This window comes from Lithobates pipiens, unplaced genomic scaffold (assembly GCF_037356315.1).
Source record: "Lithobates pipiens isolate NorthernLeopardFrog02 unplaced genomic scaffold, aLitPip1_a1.2 Scaffold_8, whole genome shotgun sequence".
Classification (NCBI taxonomy): domain Eukaryota; kingdom Metazoa; phylum Chordata; class Amphibia; order Anura; family Ranidae; genus Lithobates; species Lithobates pipiens.
Window position 1 is genome coordinate 578,327,139 of NW_027507903.1, and position 24,694 is coordinate 578,351,832.

The 24,694-nt window shown below is 44.7% G+C and overlaps 1 protein-coding gene across 3 annotated transcripts in view; it reads right to left on the minus strand.

The window, feature by feature from the left end:
- The window catches only part of SLC44A2 (solute carrier family 44 member 2 (CTL2 blood group)), a 171,554-nt gene that overhangs the window by 71,412 nt on the left and 75,448 nt on the right, over positions 1 to 24,694 (minus strand). For all 3 annotated transcript variants that reach the window (XM_077470237.1, XM_077470238.1, XM_077470239.1), the window contains exon 2: positions 796 to 844. In XM_077470237.1, coding sequence (XP_077326363.1) covers positions 796 to 844 — 49 coding nt within the window. The remainder of the gene's footprint in view (positions 1 to 795; positions 845 to 24,694) is intronic.

Sequence of the window (24,694 nt, forward strand, 5' to 3'; positions counted from 1 at the left end):
GGGGGGCAGGGGTAATTGGGGGGGTGATCGGGGGGTAAAGGGGGGGTGTGAGTGTGCCTGGCATGTTCTACTGTGTGTGGGATGTGTTGGTGCAACTCACTGATCCGCTCTCCTCCGTGTCGGAACGAAAAATACCGACACGGAGGAGAGAATACATCACTTCCTCTCCTGTGTTTACATTACAGGAGAGGAAGTGATGTCACCGGGGATTTCTATTCGTCGGGAGCGATCGCGAGGGGGTGGCCATGAATGAATGGCCGTCCCCTCGTCCGGGATCGCTCCCGAACGAAAACCGACCGCCGCAGGCACCGGGCGGGGGCCCGATCGGGCCCCCGACCCGCGGGAGGCAAATCACGTACATGTACGTGCTTATGCCTGCCCGTGCCATTCTGCCGACGTACATCGGCGTTAGGCGGTCGGCAAGTGGTTAAATAGATTTCTACTCCAAAAGCATTTTATTAAAATACTTTTTTTTTTTTTTTTTTTTTAAATCATCGATTTATCGAACACAAATAACTGGAAAATATTCCAGTGGGGGGCACTTTTCATTTCCTACACTTTAGAGAGAATTAAATTACTTCCTGTGGTATTTAACGGACAGGAAGTGAAGAAAGGGGTGGAGAAAGAACCCTGCACAGGGCGTTTAACCTTCCTAATTTTTTTTTTTTTTTTAAGAGGTTTTTAGCTGTAGATACATTTTGAGGCGTCACCAAATGGCAAAGGAAAATAAACTGTTACAACAAAAAATTTAGTTATCCATTTTACTGAGAGGCTACCTCTCTATTGCTGAATTACCTGTTCTGTATTGGGCCTTTGAAAGACGGGTCATACTTCTTTGGTTCACCTGTAATAGAAAATACATAAATAAATAAAAAGTAAAACTAACAAATAACAAGCAATGCAATGCAATATGTGAGCTATTTTTTTCTTTCCAGCAAATCTGCAAAAAAGTCAGCCAGTTCACTTGGTTTACTTTAGTCTGAGTATTCTGTAATTCACTGCAGCAAGAATCCAGGAACAACTTACAGGGCCAATGGGAGAGCATCCTGAATCCTGATGCGCCATAACCCCACCCCTGAGCTTCTTTCACCACTAATTACTTTGAAACTGCTAAGGCAAGTTGTGTTTTCAGTATGCAGCCAAAAGACTCAATTCTTCATCTTTACTGGGATGCCACTTTAAAACTGGTCTTCCTCACTTTGTCAGACAGACACTCAGTTCTGGGAGTAAATTTCTAAAAACTTGTAGATTTGGGGGGTGGGGGGATTAGAAATACCACACTATACTTCTTCCCAAAGAGCAAGAGGAGGTCAGAATGGGAACTGTCAATATGCCACAAAGAGCATACACCAATATTTCAATTAAAAACTACAGCAAAGATCATTAAAAACGACAGATGCCATATGCATTTGTATTTAATTGGCGTAACAGAGCGACGCGTTTCGTGATAATCTCACTTCTTCAGGATCCATGGCTTTTATACCATATAGGCAACCAAAATGTATCTATAGAAATTCTGGGGACTCAATCCATGCACTCAGCAGACAGTGAGGTCACGCTCTAATATCCAAGAATAGCGGGACCAAATCCAAGGAATATCAAATCAGGAGGGGGGGGGGGGAATGAATCCCTGCTATCCACCAATGGCCAAGATAAATCTGATTATATAGGGCAGTGATGGCGAACCTTGGCACCCCAGATGTTTTGGAAAGTGCATGAGCATCATGGGAAATGTGGTTCCAAAACATCTGGGGTGCCAAGGTCACCATCACTGATATAGGGTATACAAAAGCATGATCCAGCTATCTGAAGCGTTTGAACTCAGCCTTAGCACTGACCATTAGGTCCGCAAGGTCTCTCAAAGGATTTTCATTAGTGCCTGTGGACCCAATGTTAAGTGCTGAGGCTGTGCGGGGCTTATCAAACACTTTAGATAGCTGGATGATGCTATTGTATGTCATATATATATATATATATATATATATATATATATATATATATATATATATATATATACCGATTTTTCTTGAGCATTAGTGGACAGCGGGAATCCAGCCCCCTGACTTCATGTTCCTCCGATTTGTGCTCAGAATTGGTCTATTTTCGATACTAGATGGTGACATCCCCATCTCCTGAGTATGCAAATTGAAACCAAAGAATTTCTATAGATGAAGTTTGGTTGCATATACTGTATAAAAACAAAAAGATGTGGATCCTGAAGAAGTGAAACTGTTGCGAAACCTGTTGATCTGTTACACCAATCAGGAGTTACAGTTGGCAGTCATCTTTGTTTTTTTTTCCAATTTTTTTTAATGAGGTAATAAAGATGTTGGATTATATTTTACTGATCGATTATGGTTTGCTCTCTTTGTGGCAAATTGATTGATTGAAGAAGATGCAATTTTAGGTACAAAACCGCTTTAAAGAGGAAGTAAACCCTGATGAGTTTACTTCCTCTTTCATTACCTGCAAAGGCAAAGCATAATGGACTACTATGCATTGCATAGTAGTCCATTATGTGTCACTTACCTGACACAGGAGCCAGCGAAGTCGCCGCTGTCCCCTGTAGTCCACCGCATCCATCTTCTTGGTGGGGTCTCGCAGCTCCGCCGCTGTCATTCGGCGAAGCCGTGATGACGTCACTCCCGCGCATGCGCATGGGAGCCGACACGCGCGGCAGCTCCGTCGTTGAGAATGCATGCGCCGTAGACAGCGGTGCCTGTTCTTGGGCAAATATCTCCTAAACCATATAGGTTTAGGAGATATTTCTTGGACCTACAGGTAAGCCTTAATCTAGGCTTACCTGTAGGTCAAAGTGGTTTGTAAGGGTTTACAACCACTTTAAGGAGATTTTCCCTCTCAAATTTGTCCTGTTTACCATTATCATTGAAAGTAAAAGAAAATCACAGATTTTAGGTTGTCCCCCAGAAAAGTAATAGAGGAGACATTCTCGAATGGGGACACTAGTTCTGATGACCTGGGCCCCCCCAAAGAATGCTCTTAATTTGCAGGGATTTCCTCTCACTCCGTTTGGCTATGGGTAAAGATGCACTGAAATTTTGACAGCCAAAACACTTTGGCTGAAAATGGTGTTGTGTATTTTGCCGATGAGAGAAAAAAGGTGCAGATAATGGCGCCAAAAAATGCATGCGATTTTCCTGTGCTTATGGTTCGTTTTCAATAGGTCATGCGACGCAAAAACATAACACGAGTACGTTATTAATGCTTTCTGTGTTTTCAATGCATTTCATCGGGGGGGTGCTGTTTTGCCGACTGCAGATCTACGAGAGAGAGAGAGAGAGAGAGAGAGAGAGAGAGAGAGAGAGAGAGAGAGAGAGAGAGAGAGAGAGAGAGAGAGAGAGAGAGAGCCTAGTTATCCGGAACAGCGATCTCTACTCCTGTCAGTCCACTCTCCCCACAGTAAGAAAGCACCTCCCTAGGGAACATTTAACCCCTTCCCTGCCAGTGTATTTATACAGTGATTAGTGCATTTTTATAGCACTGATCACTGTATTGGTGTCACTGGTCACCAAAAAGTGTCACTTAGAGTCAGATTTGTCTGCCGCAATCCCGCAAAAAAATAAAAAAATAAAATCACAGATCGCCATTTGGCGTTTTATTTTGTAGGCCTGTAATTCTTAGAAATAATTCACTTAAAGCCGTCCAAACCAGAGTTGAATAGACATCCCGGGTATGATAAAATTTGAAATACAAAATCATAAATATATATATATATATATATAAAAAGAGAGAGAGAGAGAGAGAAGGTACCAATAATGGCTGACAATAAATTTATATTCATTTAAATTCAGGATATTAAAAAGTTGAATATACCGCAATACAATTCTATATAAAAATATATATTTTAAAAACGTTCATTTTCAGCCAAGTACATCACTCATTTTCGGTACAAAAACTTCCATTTTGGTGCACCTCTAGCTATGGGACAGGAATATGGCAGGGGTTATAACCCTCTCTTGCTCTTCTATCCAAAAAAAAAAAAAAAGGGGGGGGGGGGTGAGGAGAAGTTTTGTCTATTGTTTTACTTTAAAGGGCCAGTTCACAAAAGTCCAGTGTGTTCTACATCAATAACGCATGGAAAAGTAGGTTATATGGTTTCCAATGGCATAGTTCACACCAGTGCAGTCAGTTCCAGAAAAAAAAAGTAGAACATGCTGCATTTTTTCCTGCACTGGAACGCAGTAAAATGCATCAAAAATGCACTGGACCCTAATATAGTAAAAAGAATAATAAAAAAAAAAAACGCAAAGGAAAGCATCAAAAACACGCATGCAGAAATGCAAAGGATCTGGAGTGCGTTTTTGTAATGTGAACTGGCCCTAAGAGCTATTTTCCCTCACTTCCAGCCGATAATGGTTTCCCAGATAAGGATTCTACATACCCCTTACTCCAGGGGTTGACAAATTTGCTTGGAATCTAGGAGCCAGGTCCGTGACGGCGATCTGGACCTGTCCCTGGCCTGACATGGAGACGAGTGAGGGGAAGATAGCCCCCCACCTGTCTCCAAGTCATTGCCCATAGCTCTTAGAGGGACATTTTATTTGTTTTATTTTTTTCAAATGACGATTTTTTTTTTAATTGCATTTTAGTGTAAAATATGAGATGTGAGGTCTCTCTGACCCCAGATCTCATATATAAAAGAGGACCTGTCATGCTTTTTTCTATCACAAGGGATTTTTACATTCCTTGTAATAGGAATAAAAGTGACACACTTTTTTTTTTTTTTTTAAAAGAACAGTGAAAAAAATAAAAAAATAAAAGTTAAAATAAGAAAAAAAAAAAAAAAGCTTTTTTTTTTAAATGCGCCCTGTCCTGCCAAGCTTGCGTGCAGAAGCGAATGCATATATGAAAGCGATGTTCAAACCACACATGTGAGGTATCGCTGCGATCGGTAGAGTAAGAGCAATAATTCTAGCTCCAGACCTCCTCTGTAACTCAAAACGTGCAACCTGTAGAATTTTTTAAACGTCGCCTATGGAGATTTTAAAGGGTAAAAGTTTGTCGCCATTCCATGAGCGGGCGCAATTTTGAAGCATGATGGGTATCGATTTACTCGGCGTAACATTATCTTTCACAATATAAAAAAAAATTGGGCTAACTTTACTGTTGTCTTATTTTTTTTAATTAAATTTATTATTTTTCCCCCCAAAAAAAGTGCGCTTGTAAGTCCGCTGTGCAAATATGGTGTGACAGACAGTATTGCAACGACCACCATTTTACTCTCTAGGGTGTTAGAATTAAAAAAAAAAATCACGCCGGGGGGGTCCACGGAGACAGAATACCCCCAGCTGTGCTGCCCCAGGCGCCAGGTCGCTAATTCTAGTCGCAAATGCGACCTGGCGCCCGGGTTTTGTCGAGCCCTGCCTTACTCTACTGTATTGCATGAAGTGAGAGAGTAAAAATCTTATGGTGCCCCAAATAGCAGTAAAACCCTGGCTGAGGTTCTAATCCTTCCCCACTCCATCCAAAACTAAAAAGGAAAATGGTTTTGGCTGGACATACACGCTCACATGAGCTCCTTTCCGTCCCAGATTCCCGATTGTAATTACTCCAAAAACGTCAGGCTTGGGAAAGGGGAGCCGTTTAAATAGTTTGCTGCAGAAAATAAACACGCCTCGCTCCAGGACACCTTTCTACATGTTGTGGACAGCAAATCTGCGCAGCCGTGCCAAGTAATACGTTCTATTTCAGTTCACTTGGTGAAGAGAAGCCCGGTTTGGGAATGAAATTACAGCCTGTGGGTGGAAAAAATAATAGCTTCATTCCCTGTTCATGAGCCTATATTATGTGTATGATCCGCAGCCTGCGTGTTCGGGCCAAGTCACTTCTCCTTTGTGCTGCAGACGGTTGGCCATAATTAGAGGGCGAAAAAGGGAGAGAGCGGGAGGAGGAGGAGAAGGACCCAGATGTTTGGCAGCAATGCAGCCGGATAGAGTTCTATCCAACACAGCATGAGACCAAGGAGGGAGAGACATGTGTAGGACACAGACATAGTGACACGAAGAGAAGAATACAGCCATCCCAGAAATATTGGGAGAATATACAGGGAGATTCAGGAGTCCTGGACTGTGTGACGATACCCTCTGGCTAGTGGCATAGCTTCCAAAATTGGAAAAATAAATCAATCAATAAATAAAACAAAAACAAAAACCAACAAAAAAACAAAAACCACACACACACACACACACACACACACACACGGCCTATTATAAAAGCTACATTTTAAGCTTCTGCCTTCCCTGGCCCCCACCCCTTCCAGTGCCTTCGTTATTTTGATTGGACCCTGGGCAAACATTTTCTTGGGCCCTCCTGAATCCACTCATCAACTATTTGCGGGCAGCGAGGGCTCAAGGGGCAGCTTCTTTGGGCCCCACAACAATGACTGGTCCTAGGGAAGCTGCCCCTTTTGCCCTGTGTTAAAGTGGATGGATGTAAACCCACTCTCATCATTTCTAAATGACTTCCATAGTGCTGATCTATAAGGATAGACATGTAGGGTTGCCACCTCATCCCTTTGAAAGTGAACACTTATTAATTACACATGTTCTGTGGCCGATTAAGGTGGTAATTCAACTCCCTTGCTGCCTTATCTGCATTAAATTAGGCTCAGAACCTGTGTAATTCATATTTGTTCGGGTGTAAAAGGGATAAAAAGGTGGCAACCCAATATACATGCCCCTTTCATGTATCCTTACCTGTCAAATATCTCAGCTCCTTTAGCTGTTTGGAGCCCTACAATACTCTGGATTCTGTGGGCGGGTCTGTTGTCCAGGGATTTAGTGGGTGGAGTCGTGGTGTCAGTAGACTCCCCGCCCACCTCTACACTCCCCTTGGGCAAGCATCAATATTTCTTACACTGAACTTATTTGAACTTCTGCTGCTCTTGTGGGTTATGCTCCATGATCACTAACATCCAGTCAAAACCCAGGAAACTCAGCACATGACTTCAGCATGCCCAATCATGCTGAGGTGTGGAGCAGCCAATCATGGGAGAGCTGGAGAAGGGGGGGGGGGGGGTGTGAAGTTCACAGAATGCCTCTCTCACACTTAGACCCCTTTCACACCACACCGCAACTTGCGTCGGCGGTAAAACGCTGCTATTTTTAGCGGCGTTTTACCGCCGGATTTGCGTCGCATTTCGGCCGCTAGCGGGCGCTTTTACCCCCTGCTAGTGGCCGCGAAAGGGTTAAAACCGCCGGCAATACGCCGCAATAGTGGCGTTTTGCCGGCGGCATTACAGCGCTGCCCCATTGATTTCAATGGGCAGCAGCGGTGGAAGAGCGGTAAACACACCGCTCCTTCACCGCTCCAAAGAAGCTGCTGGCAGGACTTTTTTCTGACGTCCTGCCAGCGCACCGCTGTAGTGTGAAAGCCCTCGGGGCTTTCACACTACACACAATGGTGCAGCTTCTTTAGGGCGTTTTGCAGGCGCTATTTCTAACGCTATAGCGCCTGCAAAACGCCCTGGTGTGAAAGGGGTCTTACATGAGATATGTAAATCACCTGTCACTCACAGCAAGGGGAGAGAAACAGACACCTCCTAGCTGGAATAACTCTTTGCGGCAAGATTGGGCACAGATGAAATGACATCCTCTGCTGTAACAGATCAGTCTTAATTAAAATTTTTTGGGGGGGTTTACATCCACTTTAAAAATGTCCCTGACCCCTTTCTGTCAAGTTAATTATATTGTTAACCACTTACCTACCAGGCCAATTCTGACACTTTTCTCCTACATGTAAAAATCATAATTTTTCAGTTTGAACCGTCTCAAGTCGCACTGCGCCAAAAAGTAGAGCATGCACTATTTTTGGAAACTCACTGTAACCAAATCGAATGGTATGTCGAATGGTATGTCTGTACCCTGCGATCCGGTTCAGGCAAAAGCACTGCATTTGTGACCTGCATTTGTGGTGTGATTAACATTGACGCCCGCTGCAGGTCACAACTGCAGTACGGTGCGGGAAAAATGCATAGAACGTGGGTTTTCCCCCCACCGCGGTCTGGTGTGAACTGGTTCTGCAGGAGGCAATCCTGTCACCTAATGACAATGGCCCAAAACACATGAACAAGACAACAAAAAGAGGCGTCTCAAGAAGAAGCACATTAAAGGTCCTGGAGTGGCCCAACCAGCCTCCAGACCTTAATCCCATACAAAATATGTGGAGGGAGCTGAAGGTTCAAGTTACCAAATGTCAGCCTCAAAACCTTAATGACTTGGAGAGGATCTGCTAAGAGGAATGGGACAAAATCCCTCCCGAGATCTGTGTAAACCTAGTGGCCAACTACAAGAAACATCGGACTTCTGATTGCCAACAAGGCAATACTTTGTCATACTTTTTTCCCCCTCACTGTACACACACACACACACACACACACACACACACAGAAGATGGTATGGTAAAGAAAAAAACACATTTACAACATCCAGACAACTGAAAGCGGGAGTCCACCGGGACTCCGCGTTTTTTTTTTTTTAAAGCCAGCAGCTACAAATACTGCAGCTGCTGACTTTTAAAATAGTGACACTTACCTGTCCAGCGCGCCCGCGATGTCGGCACCCGAAGCCGATCTCTAGATCGACACTCGAGTGCTGCCGCCGCCATCTTGGGTATGGGAATCAGGAAATGGAGCCTTTCGGCTTCATTTCCCAGTTCCCTACTGCGCATGCGCGAGCCGCGCTGCGCAATGAGGACGGTCCCCGCTGCCTCTGGGATCTGTGTGTTTCCCAGCAGGCAGCGGGGCACTTGCGGAAGGGGGCGGGCACTTGCGGAAAGGGGCGTAATGTACGCCCCTTTCCGCAGAGAGCTAGCCCGGAAGTGGGTGCAGTTACCTGGATTATCCAGGTAACTGCACCCCCCTCCCCCCTGAAAGGTGCCAATTGTGGCGCCGGAGGGGGGGAGGAATCCGATGAGCGGAAGGTCCATTTTAGGGTGGACCTCCGCTTTAAGACTCTCAACAAAATATTAAAAACAAAAAACACATATGTGTAATTATATACATCTATATCTATCTCAAAATAATAATAGTAATATACCTTTCTATTTTATGTATAGACGCTAGCAGCACACCAATTAAACATCTTTAATGTTGATTGAGAGCATTTAGTTCCACTTTAAAAAGCTGCCTCTCAGTTCCAGTCCACACTATTGTTCACACTATTGTGGGTTAGTGGCCCACACTTACGTATCATTCGAAGGGGCTGCTGTGTTGGTTTCACTCAGGAAAAAGGTTTCTGCAGCATTTTAAAAATGCAGTATCCAAAAAAATCTCATTGTGCTTTTGTACCATACGATTTCCCTGCAGTTCCTGCAAACATGCTACATTTTTAGATGTGCAGGGGTGCAATTAAGAATGGATCACAGTAGCGTGTTTGACTGAGGATCATCATGGGTATTACTGCGATTCCCACACCAGCAACCACACGCAAGAACGTGAAATCAGTCACACCAGGTACATTAGGCTGCACTGAACGAAGGGCTGTATACTGAAGGATTCATGCATGAAACGCACATCTGAGCCCTGTACTCTGTATATGATGCCCATGTGGCAACCAGACATCTCCCATAGGGACAGCAGTGTCAGGAAATAAAAGCATCTCTAGATAACCAGTTAGGCCTCATTCACTCTTGTGAAACTCGTCATGCGACTGTGGAACCCAAAGTTGCATTACAAGTCACACCCCAGGTTTCCCAATGAGTACTGTTCATATCTGTGCAACGTAAAAGTTGCAGTAACTTTAAAGTAGCTCCTCTGGTCCAACTTTCATGTTACTTCAATGTAAACCCTCCAAAAAAATAAAAAAAGTCACACTTGCATGATATAAATGCAACTCGTGTGCTACTTTGTAGAGCAATACAATCACATTGGTCAAAGCCAGAGTCGCAACAAAGTTCTCCTCATCCAAAGTCACATCAAAAGTCACATCAAAAGTCACAATGGGAATCGCACGATTTTAAAGTTACAGAAGTGTGAATGGACCCTTAATGGGGGAGAACCCACCTTGCCCACTTTAACCACTTGCCTACTGGGCACTTTCACCCCCCTTCCTGCCCAGGCTAATTTTCAGCGCTGTCAAAATTTGAATCACATTATTAAAAAAAAAAGTTTGGAAAAAAAATAAAAAAAAAATGTTGTAAATCAGTAATTTTTCTCCTTCACTGATGTGCGCTGATTGGCCGCACTGATGAGGCACCGACAGGCATCAAGGCAGCACTTACGTCATAGGCTCTTCACGTGATCGGAAATGCGGTGTGTCGGATCACCCCCTGTGCGCTCTGAAAGAAATTATACGATGTCCAATCAGAACGGAAAAACCACTGCCTGGCTGTCATTTTGCTATAGGCTAGGCGGGATGCGGTTAGGAGGACAACATTGCGAGCTGGCAAAGACACATGTGAAAGTCTCAGCAGATGCGTCTTTGTGGTTCATGGACACTAATTACAGAGATGGAAGTTGCTGTCCACTTCTGGAAAGCTAAAGAAAAAAAAAACCAAACACAACAAAAAAAAAAAAAAAAAAAAAAAAAACCTTTTCCTTTGAAGATTTCCATGTAGAGTATTCTCTCCTATAGAGAACGAACAAGCAACTATAGATGACGCTCAGAGCCTGGGGCATATTCACAGAGCAGTGACAAGCTGAGACATTGCTGGGATTATGACCATATTATATAGTTATTTACTTAGCTAAAGAAGAGCTCCACCCAAAGTGGGACAGAAAAGAGGAAAAGGGTCACAGACAAAAAAGAAATAAAGAAGTAAAACCGCACAGACGTGTGTGTGTGTGTGTGTGTGTGTGTGCGCACACACACACACACATATATATTTAAAAATTAGTACCCCCCTCACATTTTTGTAAATCTTTTCTTCCATCTTTTCATGTGACAACACTGAAGAAATGACACTTTACTACAATGTAAAGTAGTGAGTGTACAGCTTGTATAACAGTGTCAATTTGCTGTCCCCTCAAAATAACTCAACATACAGCCATTAATGTCTAAACCACTGACAACAAAAGTGAGTACACCCCTAAGTGGAAAATGTCCAAATTGGGTGCAGAGTGTCAATATTTTGTGTGGCCACCATTATTTTCCAGCACTGCAACCCTCTTGGGCATGGAGTTCAGAGCTTCACAGGTTGCCACTGGAGTTGTCAGGAAAGACATCTGCGAAGCGCAGCTGCTGTCTCCAGGCGCATACCTGTGCGCCAATCCAGAACAAGCACAAATGTCTCTGCAGGCGCGCGCGCGCACACCTGTTGTCAGAACGGGCACCAGTCGGCCTATTTAAAATGGAGCTTTAACGTTGTACTGGTTGTTGCTTGGTCTACAGAGTTTACCTGAATCCTGCTTCCCGTGCGTTTGACTTCTGTTACTGATCCGGCTTGCGCCCGACTACTCCTGCCCCGATCCCTGGCTTTCCACAATCTGACCTCTGTCTCCAGTTCCCGCTACCTTGCTCTTGTTGGCGAACCTGCCAGTGACCCGACTATGCTCTTGCCTGCTGTTCTGCCCGATTTGCCCGTCTGTTGCCAATACCGGCTTGTGACCTGGCTACACCTTGCCTGATCCGCCTGTCTGCTGTCTACCTGGCTCGTCTGACCCTGCTCCTGGCGGTCCAGCATGCTAGAAGTTCCTGCTTCCTGTGGTGCACCTCTGCCTATCTGCTACCAAGTCTGCCAGCCAACTGCCTTCTCGCCTGCTATCTGCTGTGGTCCGGCTTCCTGTTGCGAGTTTCGGCTTCCATTGGTACAAGACTTCTGGACTGATTATAGGCACTCTTACCCTGCTGTGCTCCTGGGCTCACTGTCTCACTATCAGTAGCTCACTAGCCGGAGCTGTACGAGACACCTTCCTCTACACGTCAGGCTCACCTACCAGGTACGCAACAGGAGTCCTCTTCCACTCCTCCATGACAACCATCACGGAGCTGTTGGATGTAAGAGACCTTGCGCTCCTCCACCTTCCATTTGAAGATGCCCCACAGATGCTCAATAGGATTTAGGTCTGAAGATATGCTTGGCCAGTCAATCACCTTTACCCTCAGCTTCTTTAGCAAGGCAGCGGTCCTCTTGGAGATGTGTTTGGGGTGGTTATGTTGGAATTCTGCCCCGAGGCCCAGTCTCCGTAGGGAGGGGATCATGCTCCGCTTCAGTATGTCACAGTACATGTTGGCATTCATGGTTCCCTCAATGAACTGTAGCTCCCCACTCGTGCAGCCCCAGACCATGACACTCCCACCACCATGCTTGACTGTAGACAAGACACACTTGTCTTTGTACTCCTCACCTGGTTGCCGCCACACACGCTTGACACCATATGAACCAAATAAGTTTATCTTGGTCTCATTAGACCACAGGATATGGTTCCAGTAATCCATGTCCTTAGTCTGCTGGTCTCCAGCAAACTGTTTGTGGGCTTTCTTGTTCATCATTTTGAGAAGAGGCTTCCTTCTAGGATGACAGCCATGTAGACCAATTTGATGCAGGCATATGGTATGAGCACTAAAAGGCTGACCTTCCACCCCTTCAACCTCGACAGCAATGCTGGCAGCACTCATATGTCTATTTCCCAAAGACAACCTCCGAATATGACGCTGAGAATATGATGCACTCAACTTCTTTGGTCGACCATGGCGAGGCCTGTTCTGAGCGGAACCTGTCTTGTTAAACCAATGTATGGTCTTGGCCATCATTCTGCAGCTCAGTTTCAGGGTCTTGGCAATCTTCTTCTAACCAAGGCCATCTTTATGTAGAGCAACAATTATTTTTTTCAGATTCTCAGAGTTCTTTGCCATGAAGTGTCATGTTGCACTTCCAGTGACCAGTATGAGAGAGTGAGAGTGATAACATCAAATTTAACAAACCTGAGACCTTGTAACACTAACGAGTCACATAACACCAGGGAGTGAAAATGGCTAATTGGGCCCAATTTGGGCATTTTCACTTAGGGGTGTGCTCGCTTTTGTTGCCAGCGGTTTAGACATTAATGGCTGTGTGTTGAGTTATTTTGAGGGGACAGCAAATTTACACTGTTATACAAGCTGTACACTCACTACTTTACATTGTACCAAAGTGTCATTTCTTCAGTGTTGTCACTTGAAAAGACAGAATAAAATATTAACAAAAATGTGAGAGGTGTACTCACTTTTGTGAGATACTGTGTGTATATATTAGTTTGGGGGTTCCAAGTAATTTTCTAACAAAAAAAAAAAAAAAAAAAAAAATACAGCTCTTAACTTTTATAAACAAGTGTCAGAAAAAGGTTTAGTCTTTAATTGGTTAAACTTCCCTCATCTACAGACAGAAGTTTATTCCTTTGATCTAAGAAGGAAAAGTTACAATGTTTCTACCATAGTTATCTACCAGCTCCAATGTGGTGATAAACTTAGCAGGCTGACAGTTTTTTTTCTTTTGATAGCTGAGCGAGCAGAGAACTTGTTACATGAATAAATGGGGAAATTCTGCATAGAGATCATGAGGGGGGTTGAATCGAGATCACAATTTTTTAACGATTAATCGTGCAGCTCTACTGATATCACAGAACAAGTCCATACATCATCCATGCTCTTCGTGTTAACCAATGTAGGGAGTTACATTACTTTTGAATGAATAACGCTGTAACCACAGTCTGACTCACTGATGAGGTTGTTTGTCGAGGGCTGAGAGATCCCAAGAGACAGGGACTCCGATATCAACATTCTCAGGCACCAGCCACACCTAACCGCACAAGCCGGCCTAATCTCTACCTAGTACAGCACTTTCTCCTGAACTCTAATCCAGACAAGGTAATGGCTCAGATTCATCAGGTCACCAGATAGATAACCACTCCAAGAGCCAAAATAGGACTATCAAATCATGCATTTGAAGGCGTAGAAGCAAAAACAGTAGAATTTCTTACAGACTTCTTACTACGCAATTTATTTATGGAGCTTCATCAAAATGATAAAATGTGCTTCTCTGCTCCGTCTTCAGAGAACGCAGGAACTTCCTAATTCAGGAAGCGGACTGTAGGTAACCTTGGAGCGATGGAGATCTACTTGAACAACACTGATGAAGGCAACGATCACCGGGCACAGTGTCCAGTTGTTAGGGTCAGTTCACACCAGAATGCGATGCCAGAAAGGCATGTTCCATGTGTGTTCCCTGCACAGTGTTCAAAACGCACTGCCTTTGTGATCTACTGCGGGCAATTATAAATTGTTAACCCTAAAAGTAGATCACAAACTCAGGACATAAAAGTATTACAACCGGGACCGGGAGTGCGTTGCGTGCAAAATGCAGAGACCGGGAGTGCGTTGCGCGCAAAATGCAGGGATGGGGGGGGGGGTGATGTGATGGGTGGTAGAGGACACTGCTATGTGGGTGGCCCTGCCTTTAACAGTGTCCACTGCCACCTTCACATCAAGCCCCCCCCCCCCCCCACACACACACACACTAGTGTCCTCCCTTCTCCCCTTCCATAGCATCCTACCTGTGCACACAAGACCGGAGGGGCAGCACAGTTCTGTACAGGGGGTGGGAGCAGGAGCTGGCCAAGTGACTTTTCATATTAACAAGCTGGTGATTGGTTGCTTAGGACCTAGAAACCAACCACCTGCGGGTTAACTACAAAAGTTAATTTGCCCAGCTCCTCCCGCCCCCCTGAGTTGTGCTGCCTCTTGCTCCTTGCTGTTCAAAGATGACAGCGTCGGAGGAGGCTGTATACTACGGCTCAGCTTCCTGCTTTGCAGTATCACATAATGGCAAGGTTTTAATGCTCCTCCTGACAGTGCAAAACTGACCATACACTCTTCAATTTTCTGATGAACCTGACAAAATTTGCTTTTGGGGGAATCCAATTGGCCACTTCCCACCCAACATCCTTCGCTTTTTATTTTTTTTATTTTTTTTTTACCCAGCTTAAGAAAAAAAAAAAAAAAAAAAAAAAAAAATTGTTGGCAAACAATGCCTGCATCCAAACAGTTCCAATACCCAGCTTGGGTATCAGGTCAGCTGGCACTGTCAGAACACAATAGCCACAGCCATCCATCCACATCACGTAGCATGGATGGAGGAATGTGTTAGATGATGATCTACCGTATATGTGTATGACCAGCTCAAGCCTATGAACCAGTCAACCCGATAAAAAGCAATACACGCCTAGTATCTCAAGAGCTGTGGCCAGGCTTTAGATATTTATAAGCATTAAATGAGCTTTAACCAGATAAGACCTTGGGTGTGTCTCATAACGGGTAAAAACAAGAACATAGCCATGAGCCAGTTTGCATTTTGTTTAGCAGGCTGATGACGACTACGAAGTCTCAGCTTCAAAGTCGCCTGATTCTGAAGCCGCCACGTACAGTGCAGGTTGCAAATGACTTCTTTAATAGAAGTCAATGCAAGCTACTCCGAAGTTGCCCCCCAAGTAGTGCAGGAGCCTTTTTTTAAGTTGGAGCAACTTGAGACGCTCCAATTAGAATGGTTCTAGTGCAGTGAATGGAATGCGACTTGTCGGGCAAGCCTCATGCACACTGGGTGTTTGGCTCTGGCGTTTAGGTGAGAATAGACAGAGCTGGATGGTGCACCAAGCATTACTTCCATGTAGGTAAGCATGAGCCCAGGGGTAAAAGTCGGGCCCCATGGGCATACTGTCCTATACACAAGTATCACATCATCCAGCCTTTCGGACTTCTACAGGCTGCCATTTCAACAAAGTGGGCCAAAACCTCTTTACAAGTAGGTCATGCTTTACATGTAACCCTGCGCTGACAGCGTCCATTTTAAGGACAGAGCCTGGTTGGTTTTAAACTGTAGGTCTGTTTTTTTCTAGAGGCTAATCTACAAATCTCTATATCGAATATAACATTATATGGGAGATCAAGCTAGCAAAGCCCCCCCCCCCACCCCATTTTAAAAAGCCTTTCTTCTGCAATAATTATTGCCACCATTTTTTCCTATCCTTTTGTTGCATCTCAGTGCTGCAGATGTCCTGCGGCCTTCTGGTCTACATACACTCTAGAATTTGCTGAATAGAATTTCTCAGGGCGTTTCCTCTCGGGTGACAACAATGGAGCACCTTAATGCAATGCGTATTAAGCTGACCAAACAGGATTCTTTTCTTTTTTTCCCCCATTTAACCAATGGGTTCAAAAGTAAATAAGAGTAGATTCCCCCATCCACGTATTTGATGTGGATGGGGGGAATCCTCCCCACTGTGCTGTTGTATTCTGCGGGAGGGGGAAAGGCTCCCCACCGTCAGAATATAATGATCAGTGTTGCTGGCTATAGCTGGTGGCACCGATTGTTTGTTTGGGAATAACCTGACAAGCTTAGTACGCAGTCCATATTCCCATCACACACATTCCTGGAAGGAGCTATAAAAGAAACGGACGCTGTAGCGTCCAAAGCGTCCAGCTGGATATTGGAACATGCACGATAATATAGATATTTGCCAGCACACCAAGGATCTTCAATTTCGTACCAAACGGCTTTTAATCAAAAAAAAAGGGAGATAACACCACAAAATAGTTTAGTGCAAGTTGCAACGTTTCAGAGTCACGCAAGACCCCTTTGTCAGGCATGTCATCACATCCCTGACGAAGGGGCCCTGCATGACTCCAAAACTTTGCACAACATTGTTTTGTTGGGTGATCTTTCTTTGATTAACCACTTGGGATCCGCGCTATTGCAAAATGACGGCAACAGCGCGGACCCACATTTCCGGGACTACGTCTATTGACGTTGTCCCGGATACGAGCGGCCTGCGCGCCCCCTGAGGGGCGCGCGCGGCGCGCTCTGTGATCGGCGAGTCCGTGAGACTCGCCTGATCACCGATCCGTGTAAGGGGTCGATCCCGACCCCTTATCACGTGATCAGCTGTCAGCCAATGACAGCTGATCATGTGATAAAACGGAGCCGGTAATCGGCTAGTATTCCTCCTCGCGCTGACAGCCGAGGAGAAAAAAAAAAAAGCCGATCGCCGGCGGCCGTGTTCGGGACATCAGTCCCGATCACGGCCAGCAATTTAAGCGGACACCTGCCCCCTGCCAGTGCCCACCTGCCACCCGCAGTGCCATCCTGAAATAAAGTAAGTGCCCCCCTGTCAGTGCCACCCAGCAGTGCCCATAGTGCCCACAGTGCCACCCAGCAGTGCCCACAGTGCCACCCACAGTGCCACCCAAAATCTGCCTCAAAGGTGCTGCACCCCAGTGCCGCCCATCAGTGCCCAGCAGTGCCGCCCATCAGTGCCACCTATCAGTGCCACCTATCAGTGCCCATCAGTCCCATCTATCTGTGGTACCTATCAGTGCCCATCCGTGCCACCCATCCGTGCCACTTATCCGTGCCACCCATCCGTGCCATCTTATCTGTGCCCATCTTTGCCCATCAGTGCCGCCTTATCTGTGCCCATCGGTGCCGCCTTATCTGTGCCTATTAGTGCCGCCTTAACTATGCCTATCAGTGCCCACCAATGCAGCCCATCAGTGCCCACCAATGCAGCCCATCAGTGCCCACCAATGCAGCCCATCAGTGCCCACCAATGCAGCCCATCAGTGCCCACCAATGCAGCCCATCAGTGCCCACCAATGCAGCCCATCAGTGCCGCCTAATCAGCGCACTTCAATGAAGGAGAAAAATGACCCGTTTGCAAAATTTTATAACAAACTATTAAAACATGATTTTTTTTTTTTTTTTTGCATCTTTTTTTGTTTGTTTAGCAAAAAATAAAACTCCGAGCTGTAACTAAATACCACCAAAAGAAAGCTCTATTTGTGGGAAAAAAATGATAAAAATTTCATTTGGGTACAGTGTTGTATGACCGCGTAATTGTCACTCAAAGTGCATCAGCGCTGAAAGCTGAAAATTGGTCTGGGACTGAGGGGGGTTTAAGTGCCCAGTAAGCAAGTGGTTAAAAATCGTTTGGACGAAATTGAAGATCCTTGGCGTGCTGGCGAATATCAATATTAACCTAACAAGCTGGCTGTACATAAGGAAACCCATAGAGGATTTGATTTTCTTTCATCATGGGTGGAATGAAAAAAAAAAATAATTACTCGATTTGCCCCCCCCCCCCCCCCCCATCAACACGTTCAGCGTTTAAGGAATGCCTCCCACTGCACTATTGTGTTCTGCCAGTGGAGACGCGGAAGTGCAGGGAGTTTTCCTATCCAGCAGAACACAATGATTACTGCTAGCAACTAGCCACCAGCAGTAGTTGCATGTGATTCATCGGACAAGCTGGTTGTACCCAAGCTGATCGAGAGATTGACTTGGGTACACTCAGCCTGCCCATACATGGATGGAAATTTGGTCACTGCTGAACTGGCCGATATTCAATCCATGTATGGCCATCTTTAGTATATCCATTTTTAGTCTTTATTGGAAGAGCGTGAGACTGTAGAACATCTGGGAGACAGGGACAGGAAGTGCCTGAACAAGGAACTTTACAACAGGAATGCCAACTATTTCAATGAAATCTCAAAAAGGTATAAAAACCACATTTATGTGATATTTTATTGATTGGATATATACACACCTTACTTAAAGCAGAACTTAAAAAGTGAAAGTTCCATTGTGCCTCACCGCCCCCACCCCACCCACTATTATTGGCAGTATTTTTTTTCCTGGGATCTGGTAACTACTTCCATAATGCAAGAGGGAAGGGGGGAAAAAAAAGCGCCAAGCAGGCATTGTGTAGCACAATTTATTAAAAAGATAAAAAACTAGAAAAAAAAAAAAAACAACAAGAGCGGGTGTGGTGGAGGATGATGACAGTTTGCAGTGGATGGGAAGTCCAAGTGTGAAGTGGGAGCCATGTATGGTCCTGATCGGTTATGGGAAGAAGGCAGGCCGTATAGAGGGAGTGAGATCAGCCTGAGATCTGTCCAGAGGGAGCCGGCTTCGAGCTGCCCTGTATAGTCGGGATTGGTCCATCCGGTGTTTGGATATCCGTCCACAGTATATATCTCCAGCGGGAGTGTAGAGAGGAGCTGTCAGTCCGTCCGCTGTGAGGTAGGTAAGGTTGAATAAAAACAATAGTCCATCCAGTTCAACCTGTGTAGGAGCATGTGTGTCAGTGTCTAGAATTATTTCCCATATCCCTGTATGTTGTGTTCCTTAAGATACACATCTAAGAGTCTCTTAGATGCCATGCTTCGAGAGAGATCGAGATTTTTTTCATGATGTCATAAGCCTAGGCTTTTTACCAGACAGGAAACAGGAAGTGGGCTGTATAAGGTATTTACTAGCATAAAAAAAAAAAAAAAAAGAAGGTTTTACTACCCAAAGTTAAAACAACAAGGGCAGAATATTTAATAGATGGAAAGTAGAAATAAAACGCAGGTCTGCTTTAATTATATCCTATGACCACGGGATTGGTACAGAGATAGCGCTGTAGTGTATAACTACTTACTGTACATAATTCTTGTCTAGGTGGTGAAGATCCGTGCCCCCCGCCAAACCCTAGTGGGACCAGTCTGAAAGCACAGCGCATCTTGTACATGCGCAGCGGGACACCGACTGTCAAACAGCAGGAAGTCACAGCCAACTTTCCACAGTGAAGATGGTGGTGCTGGAGAGCCAAGACTGGCAAAGAACTGGAGACAAAGACAGGAAGTGTCTGGCGAAGAACTGGCCCAGGTGTAGACACCACTGAGCTCCTGGTCCGTTAAAAAGTCAGCAGCTACCGTATTTGTACATTTTTTTTTTCTAACAATGGCTGTAGTTCCTCTTTTGGCCCCAGTTCACACTATGTGGTGCATGGAACCACATGCGATTTTAAACAGGAATTATTTATGGCTCCAATCGCACTGAATTCACACCAAAAATGTGCAGGATACTTTTTTGTTCACACTCATGTAATCTGACTCTGCAAATCGCACTGCGTTTTGTGAATCGATTTTGGGGTGCCTTTAAGTGAACACACACCCGCATCAATTCACATCAACGGGGTGCGATTTGAATGCGGTGCGGAATCTGCACAGAACGAATTCCGCACCACATCAGTGTGAACTGGGGCTGAAGGTAACACCACTCAAAATAACAACTCTGAAATATATGTGTGTCTGCAAAAGTCTAGTATAATGAATGACAGACGGCACCCAACTGCAGCAGACTGAACAATAACTGACGGATTCGTCACTCGCTCTCCACTTTCCATACAGCATTCCTGACATTTCCTTGCCAGAGCCCCAGCGCCCCACCCAGCTACTCTGACCAGCCGTCATAGAAAAGGGGGACAAAGCTGACCTTAAAAGAAAGCCATATCTATTAATAAATAGAACTCTTCTGACTCATAGCAGAAAGTTCTTGTATCCCCCCAGCTCTAGAGGACATGAGTGGGACAGAGCAGTCTACAATGGCTTCTAATGTTCAGTCTACTCTACAAATGGTAGCAAAAAAGTTGGTGGATGTCCCGGAGAAGACAGCCAAACAACTTCAGGGCCATCCTCACATTACTCTCACAGTTGGCAGTCCCACAACATATGGACAGCAGGCAATGTCACCGGTATATTCAGTGCAAGCTGATTGGGTCATTAGTAGCAAGGAAAACACTTCTCATTGGAGGAGGAACTCATTCAGGCCTCCCATTTACACCCAAATCCCACAGTAGGAACGCCCGCTAGCTGGTTGGCTTGGGCAACGGGATGTGGTCGCCTTTCCGCTCTGCTCCTAGAATCAGGGCTAGGCCTGTGCAGGGCTTTATTTTTCCCCCTGAGAGAATAGGTGCAGGTACTCCCCCTTTTTGAGTCAACCCTGGTCTCTGCCCCCTACCTACCTCAGAGCACTATGCCCTGGTTCCATGACCCCGTACTGAGAATTATTTTGTCGTGCCAAGTAATTTGTATGAAATGTGTTAATGATAAAGTAGTAAAATAGATCCCCTTAAGAAAGCAACAATAAACTCCTGGGAGAAACAATAGATCCCCCAGAAGCCAACAGTAGACTCCTCCCTCAACAGTAGATCTCTTCCAGCAGCAACTGACCTCCCCCCACCATAACAACAGATCAACCACCAGTAACAATGGATCCCCATCAGTAGTGTAGCACTGAGCTGAAGGAGCTGCTGCTTTTGTTGGGCTTACCGTTACCTTCTTGACCTTGCCTCCGTCTAGGGCAGGAGGTCGGGAATCTATGGCTTGCGAGCCAGACGTGGCTCTTTTGATGGCTACATCTGGCTCTCGCAATTCAATCCGCGGATCTGGTGGTGTGCCGATCCGCAGTTTTAGGCCATAGGAAAGGCCGCAGCTTTGGCCTAGCTCCGGAACCGTGGCCATCTTGGTACACCCAGCGGCGGCCTAGGTGAGTGGTCTCAACACCTGTATGAAGCTTAACCTCACCACGTATCAACCACACTACAAAGCCATCAGCAAAACCATGCAGCACCAGAAGTCGCATTAATGGTAAGAAGTACTTTATTCATCATTGGTTTGCAACAGCATAACAACGTTATTAAAAAGAATTCAGAGGTCAAGTCATGTTTGGCAACTTTTCCGTATTTCTTTGTTCTGCGATTTAGCTCTTAATAAAGAACACCTGATTGTTTAATTTAGAGACTTATTGTACTTTAAAAGTGTTGGTCTTACATAAAATGCACACATTTACTTGTTTTTAGTTTTAAACATATTGTATGGCTCTCACGGAATTCAATTTTAAAATATGTGGCATTCATGGCTCTCTCAGCCAAAAAGGTTCCCTACCCCTGGTCTAGGGGTTCCCAGGGTAGTTGGCCCAAAGATTTGCAGAAACTGACACTGGATCCTCTCTTTGGGATATTTATTTAAAAGATAACACAGTTTCTTAATGAAGGGTAGAGGGTTAGGAAGAAAGTTCAGCTACTTTTGGAACTGAAAAAATAGGAAGTCTCTCACTATAGAAATCCAGAGAATCACCGTTTCACAACTGGATTCGTACAACCACTGGATAGACCTCCTCTCACTAGGTCTAGCAGCCGGCAGGGTGACAGCAACACCTACGGTCAAGGAGAACTCAGTGCAATCCAGCTAGACTGGTACTGAAACCATAATTTGGCAAAATTAGCCCTAAAACCCAACTGTGGTTTTAGGAATATTAATTTTTAAAACAAAGCACATGCTCTTCAGGAGCCGGCGCTACAAGAGCAATAAACCCCCCAGTGAAACAGATCCCCAGAAGCCACTGTGTTCCCCTGAGTTCTTACAGAAAAAAAATAAAAAATAAATAGCACTGGGCCCGTGTCTGCACACAGGAGTGCTCATGCATTCACTTCAAGGGGAGCTGGGCTGGAGATAAAGGAGGCCATCCTTGTCATTTCAGTCTCTAATAAAAGGTACATAACAGTCACTGAATTAAAGAGGAACAGCAGTTTGCTCACATAATTTGTAATAAGAAATATCTCTGCCATTCTGAAGCTTCCCTCCAACCATTTTGCATATTATTTTATATATATACTGCGATTCTGTACTTGCCAAATGTGCTGCAGAAATCTCCCTCCACCGAGTCTGGCTGCAGCCATCTTAACTGTGGGCAGCTGAAGCTGCTGCGTTCACTTCCTGGATTTACACAGAGGCACACCTCCAGCTCTGCAGCTCTCATTGGCCCTCTTATGACCCCCCCCCCCCACCCCTTCCTGGCAAACTAGATTTAAAGGGGTTGTAAACCCTCGTGGTTTTGCACCTGAATGCACGCACGTGAAAAACCTTCTGTGGTGCTGGTGTCTTGTGTCCTGATTGGATAGATTGATAGCAGCGCAGCCATTGGCTCCTGCTGCTGTCAATCCAATCCAATCACGCGGCGCTGGGGCAGAGTCCTGCATTCTGTGTGAATGGACACCGATGCAGGACTCAGGAGCGCGCCCGCATGGGTGTCCACCAGGGAGATCGCTTCTCCAACGTGGGCAAGGAGCCACCAGCGCCACTGAGGGACCCCAGAAGAGGAGAATCGGAGCCACTCTGTGCAAAACAAACTGCACAGTGGAGGCAAGTATGCCATTTATTATTTAAAAAAAAAAAAAAAAAAAAAAAAACACCCCAAGCATGGTATCACACTATAAAACATTATACATTATAAAACCAAGATGTGACCCATCTGTACAAAAGCTGCAGGTCCGATAAAATCTGCACTATGGAGTATTACTAGTCCAAAGAAAAATTATTGGCTCGCCTTAACGTTATACAAACACCGCACACAGTCAAAATAGGCACTCACTAAGGATGAGCCAAACACCCCCCCGGTTTGGTTCGCACCAGAACATGCGAACAGACAAAAAATTCGGACAAACACCATTAAAGTCTATAGGACAGGAACATGAAAAATCAAAAGCAGCATAAGTTTGGGCTAAACTTAGGTTGTTCGGATGTTCAGACGAACATCGAACAATATGCAGTGTTCGGGGCAAATTCGAAAGTCGCCGGAACACCGCTAAAGTCTATGAGACACTAACATGAAAAATCAAAAGTGCTCATTTTAAAGGCTTATATGCAAGTTATTGTCATAAAAAGTTTTTGAGGACCTGGGTATCAATCCAAATACATTTTTTTTTTAAAACTGACGTTTTTTCGGGAGCAGTGATTTTTTTTTTTTTTTTTTTTTTTAATGCTTAAAGTGAAACAATAAAAATGAAATATTCCTTTAATTATCATGCCTGTCTATAGTATGCCTGTAAAGTGGCACATTTTTTCCCGTGTTTAGAACAATGTCACAGCAAAATGAAATTTCTAAAGGAAAAAAGTAATCTAAAACTGATCACGAGTATAATGTATTGTTGGGTCCTGGCAATGTAGATAAAACTCACTGGGAAAAAATAAATAAATAACTAAAAAACGGCATGGGGTTCCTCCCCAGTCCATTTGGGTCTGGTATGAATATTAAGGGGAACCCCCGAACCAAAAATTAAAAAAAAATAAAAGAAAATTGCGTGGTGGCCCCCCCCAAAATCCATACCAGGCCCTTTAGTTCTGGTATGGATTTTAAGGGGAACCCTGCAAAAAAAGAAAAAATAATTATATATACATTATAATTTTTAAGACCCAACAATACATAACAGCCTCGATCCGTTTTAAATTACTTTTTTTCCCCCCTTTAGAAAAGTAATTCTGCTGTGGTACTGTTCTAAACACAGGAAAAATGTACCCCAAACATGGCATATTGTTCGCTAGAACATCCGAACAACCAAAGTTCACCCCGAACTTATGCTCGGTTTGCCCATCCTTAGCACTCACCATGCAGGTTTGGGTTGTATTTAGCTGGTCGGCTGGTGTTGCCTTTTAATAAAAGGTGCCGAAGAGAAAACTGAATTGCTGAGACAATGTCTCCCCGGAGTGAGTCAATGCAACCAGCCAGGGCCAACCAGCCTGCTATAAAAGGGCTATGAATAGATAAATACACACCTGTATGGACGTGTAAACACCACATTTACATTCTACTTTGCAGAAGAGCACCGCCATTGAAGGCCAGAGAGAATCCTTCATGGCCACATCTATTCATACATTATAAACTACACTCAATAGAATTTACCTGTCTGCTAAGGTGCTGTGTGCAGTGCATTCCTTTACAACAAATATAATATATATATATATATAAAACCTTAATCAGCATTTATAACCGATATCAGACCACCGCTATCTATCCCCTATCTTGTAGACGCTATAACTTTTGAGCAAACCAGTGGTCATCAACCCTGTCCTCAGGGCCCACTAACAGGCCAGGTTTTATGTATTAC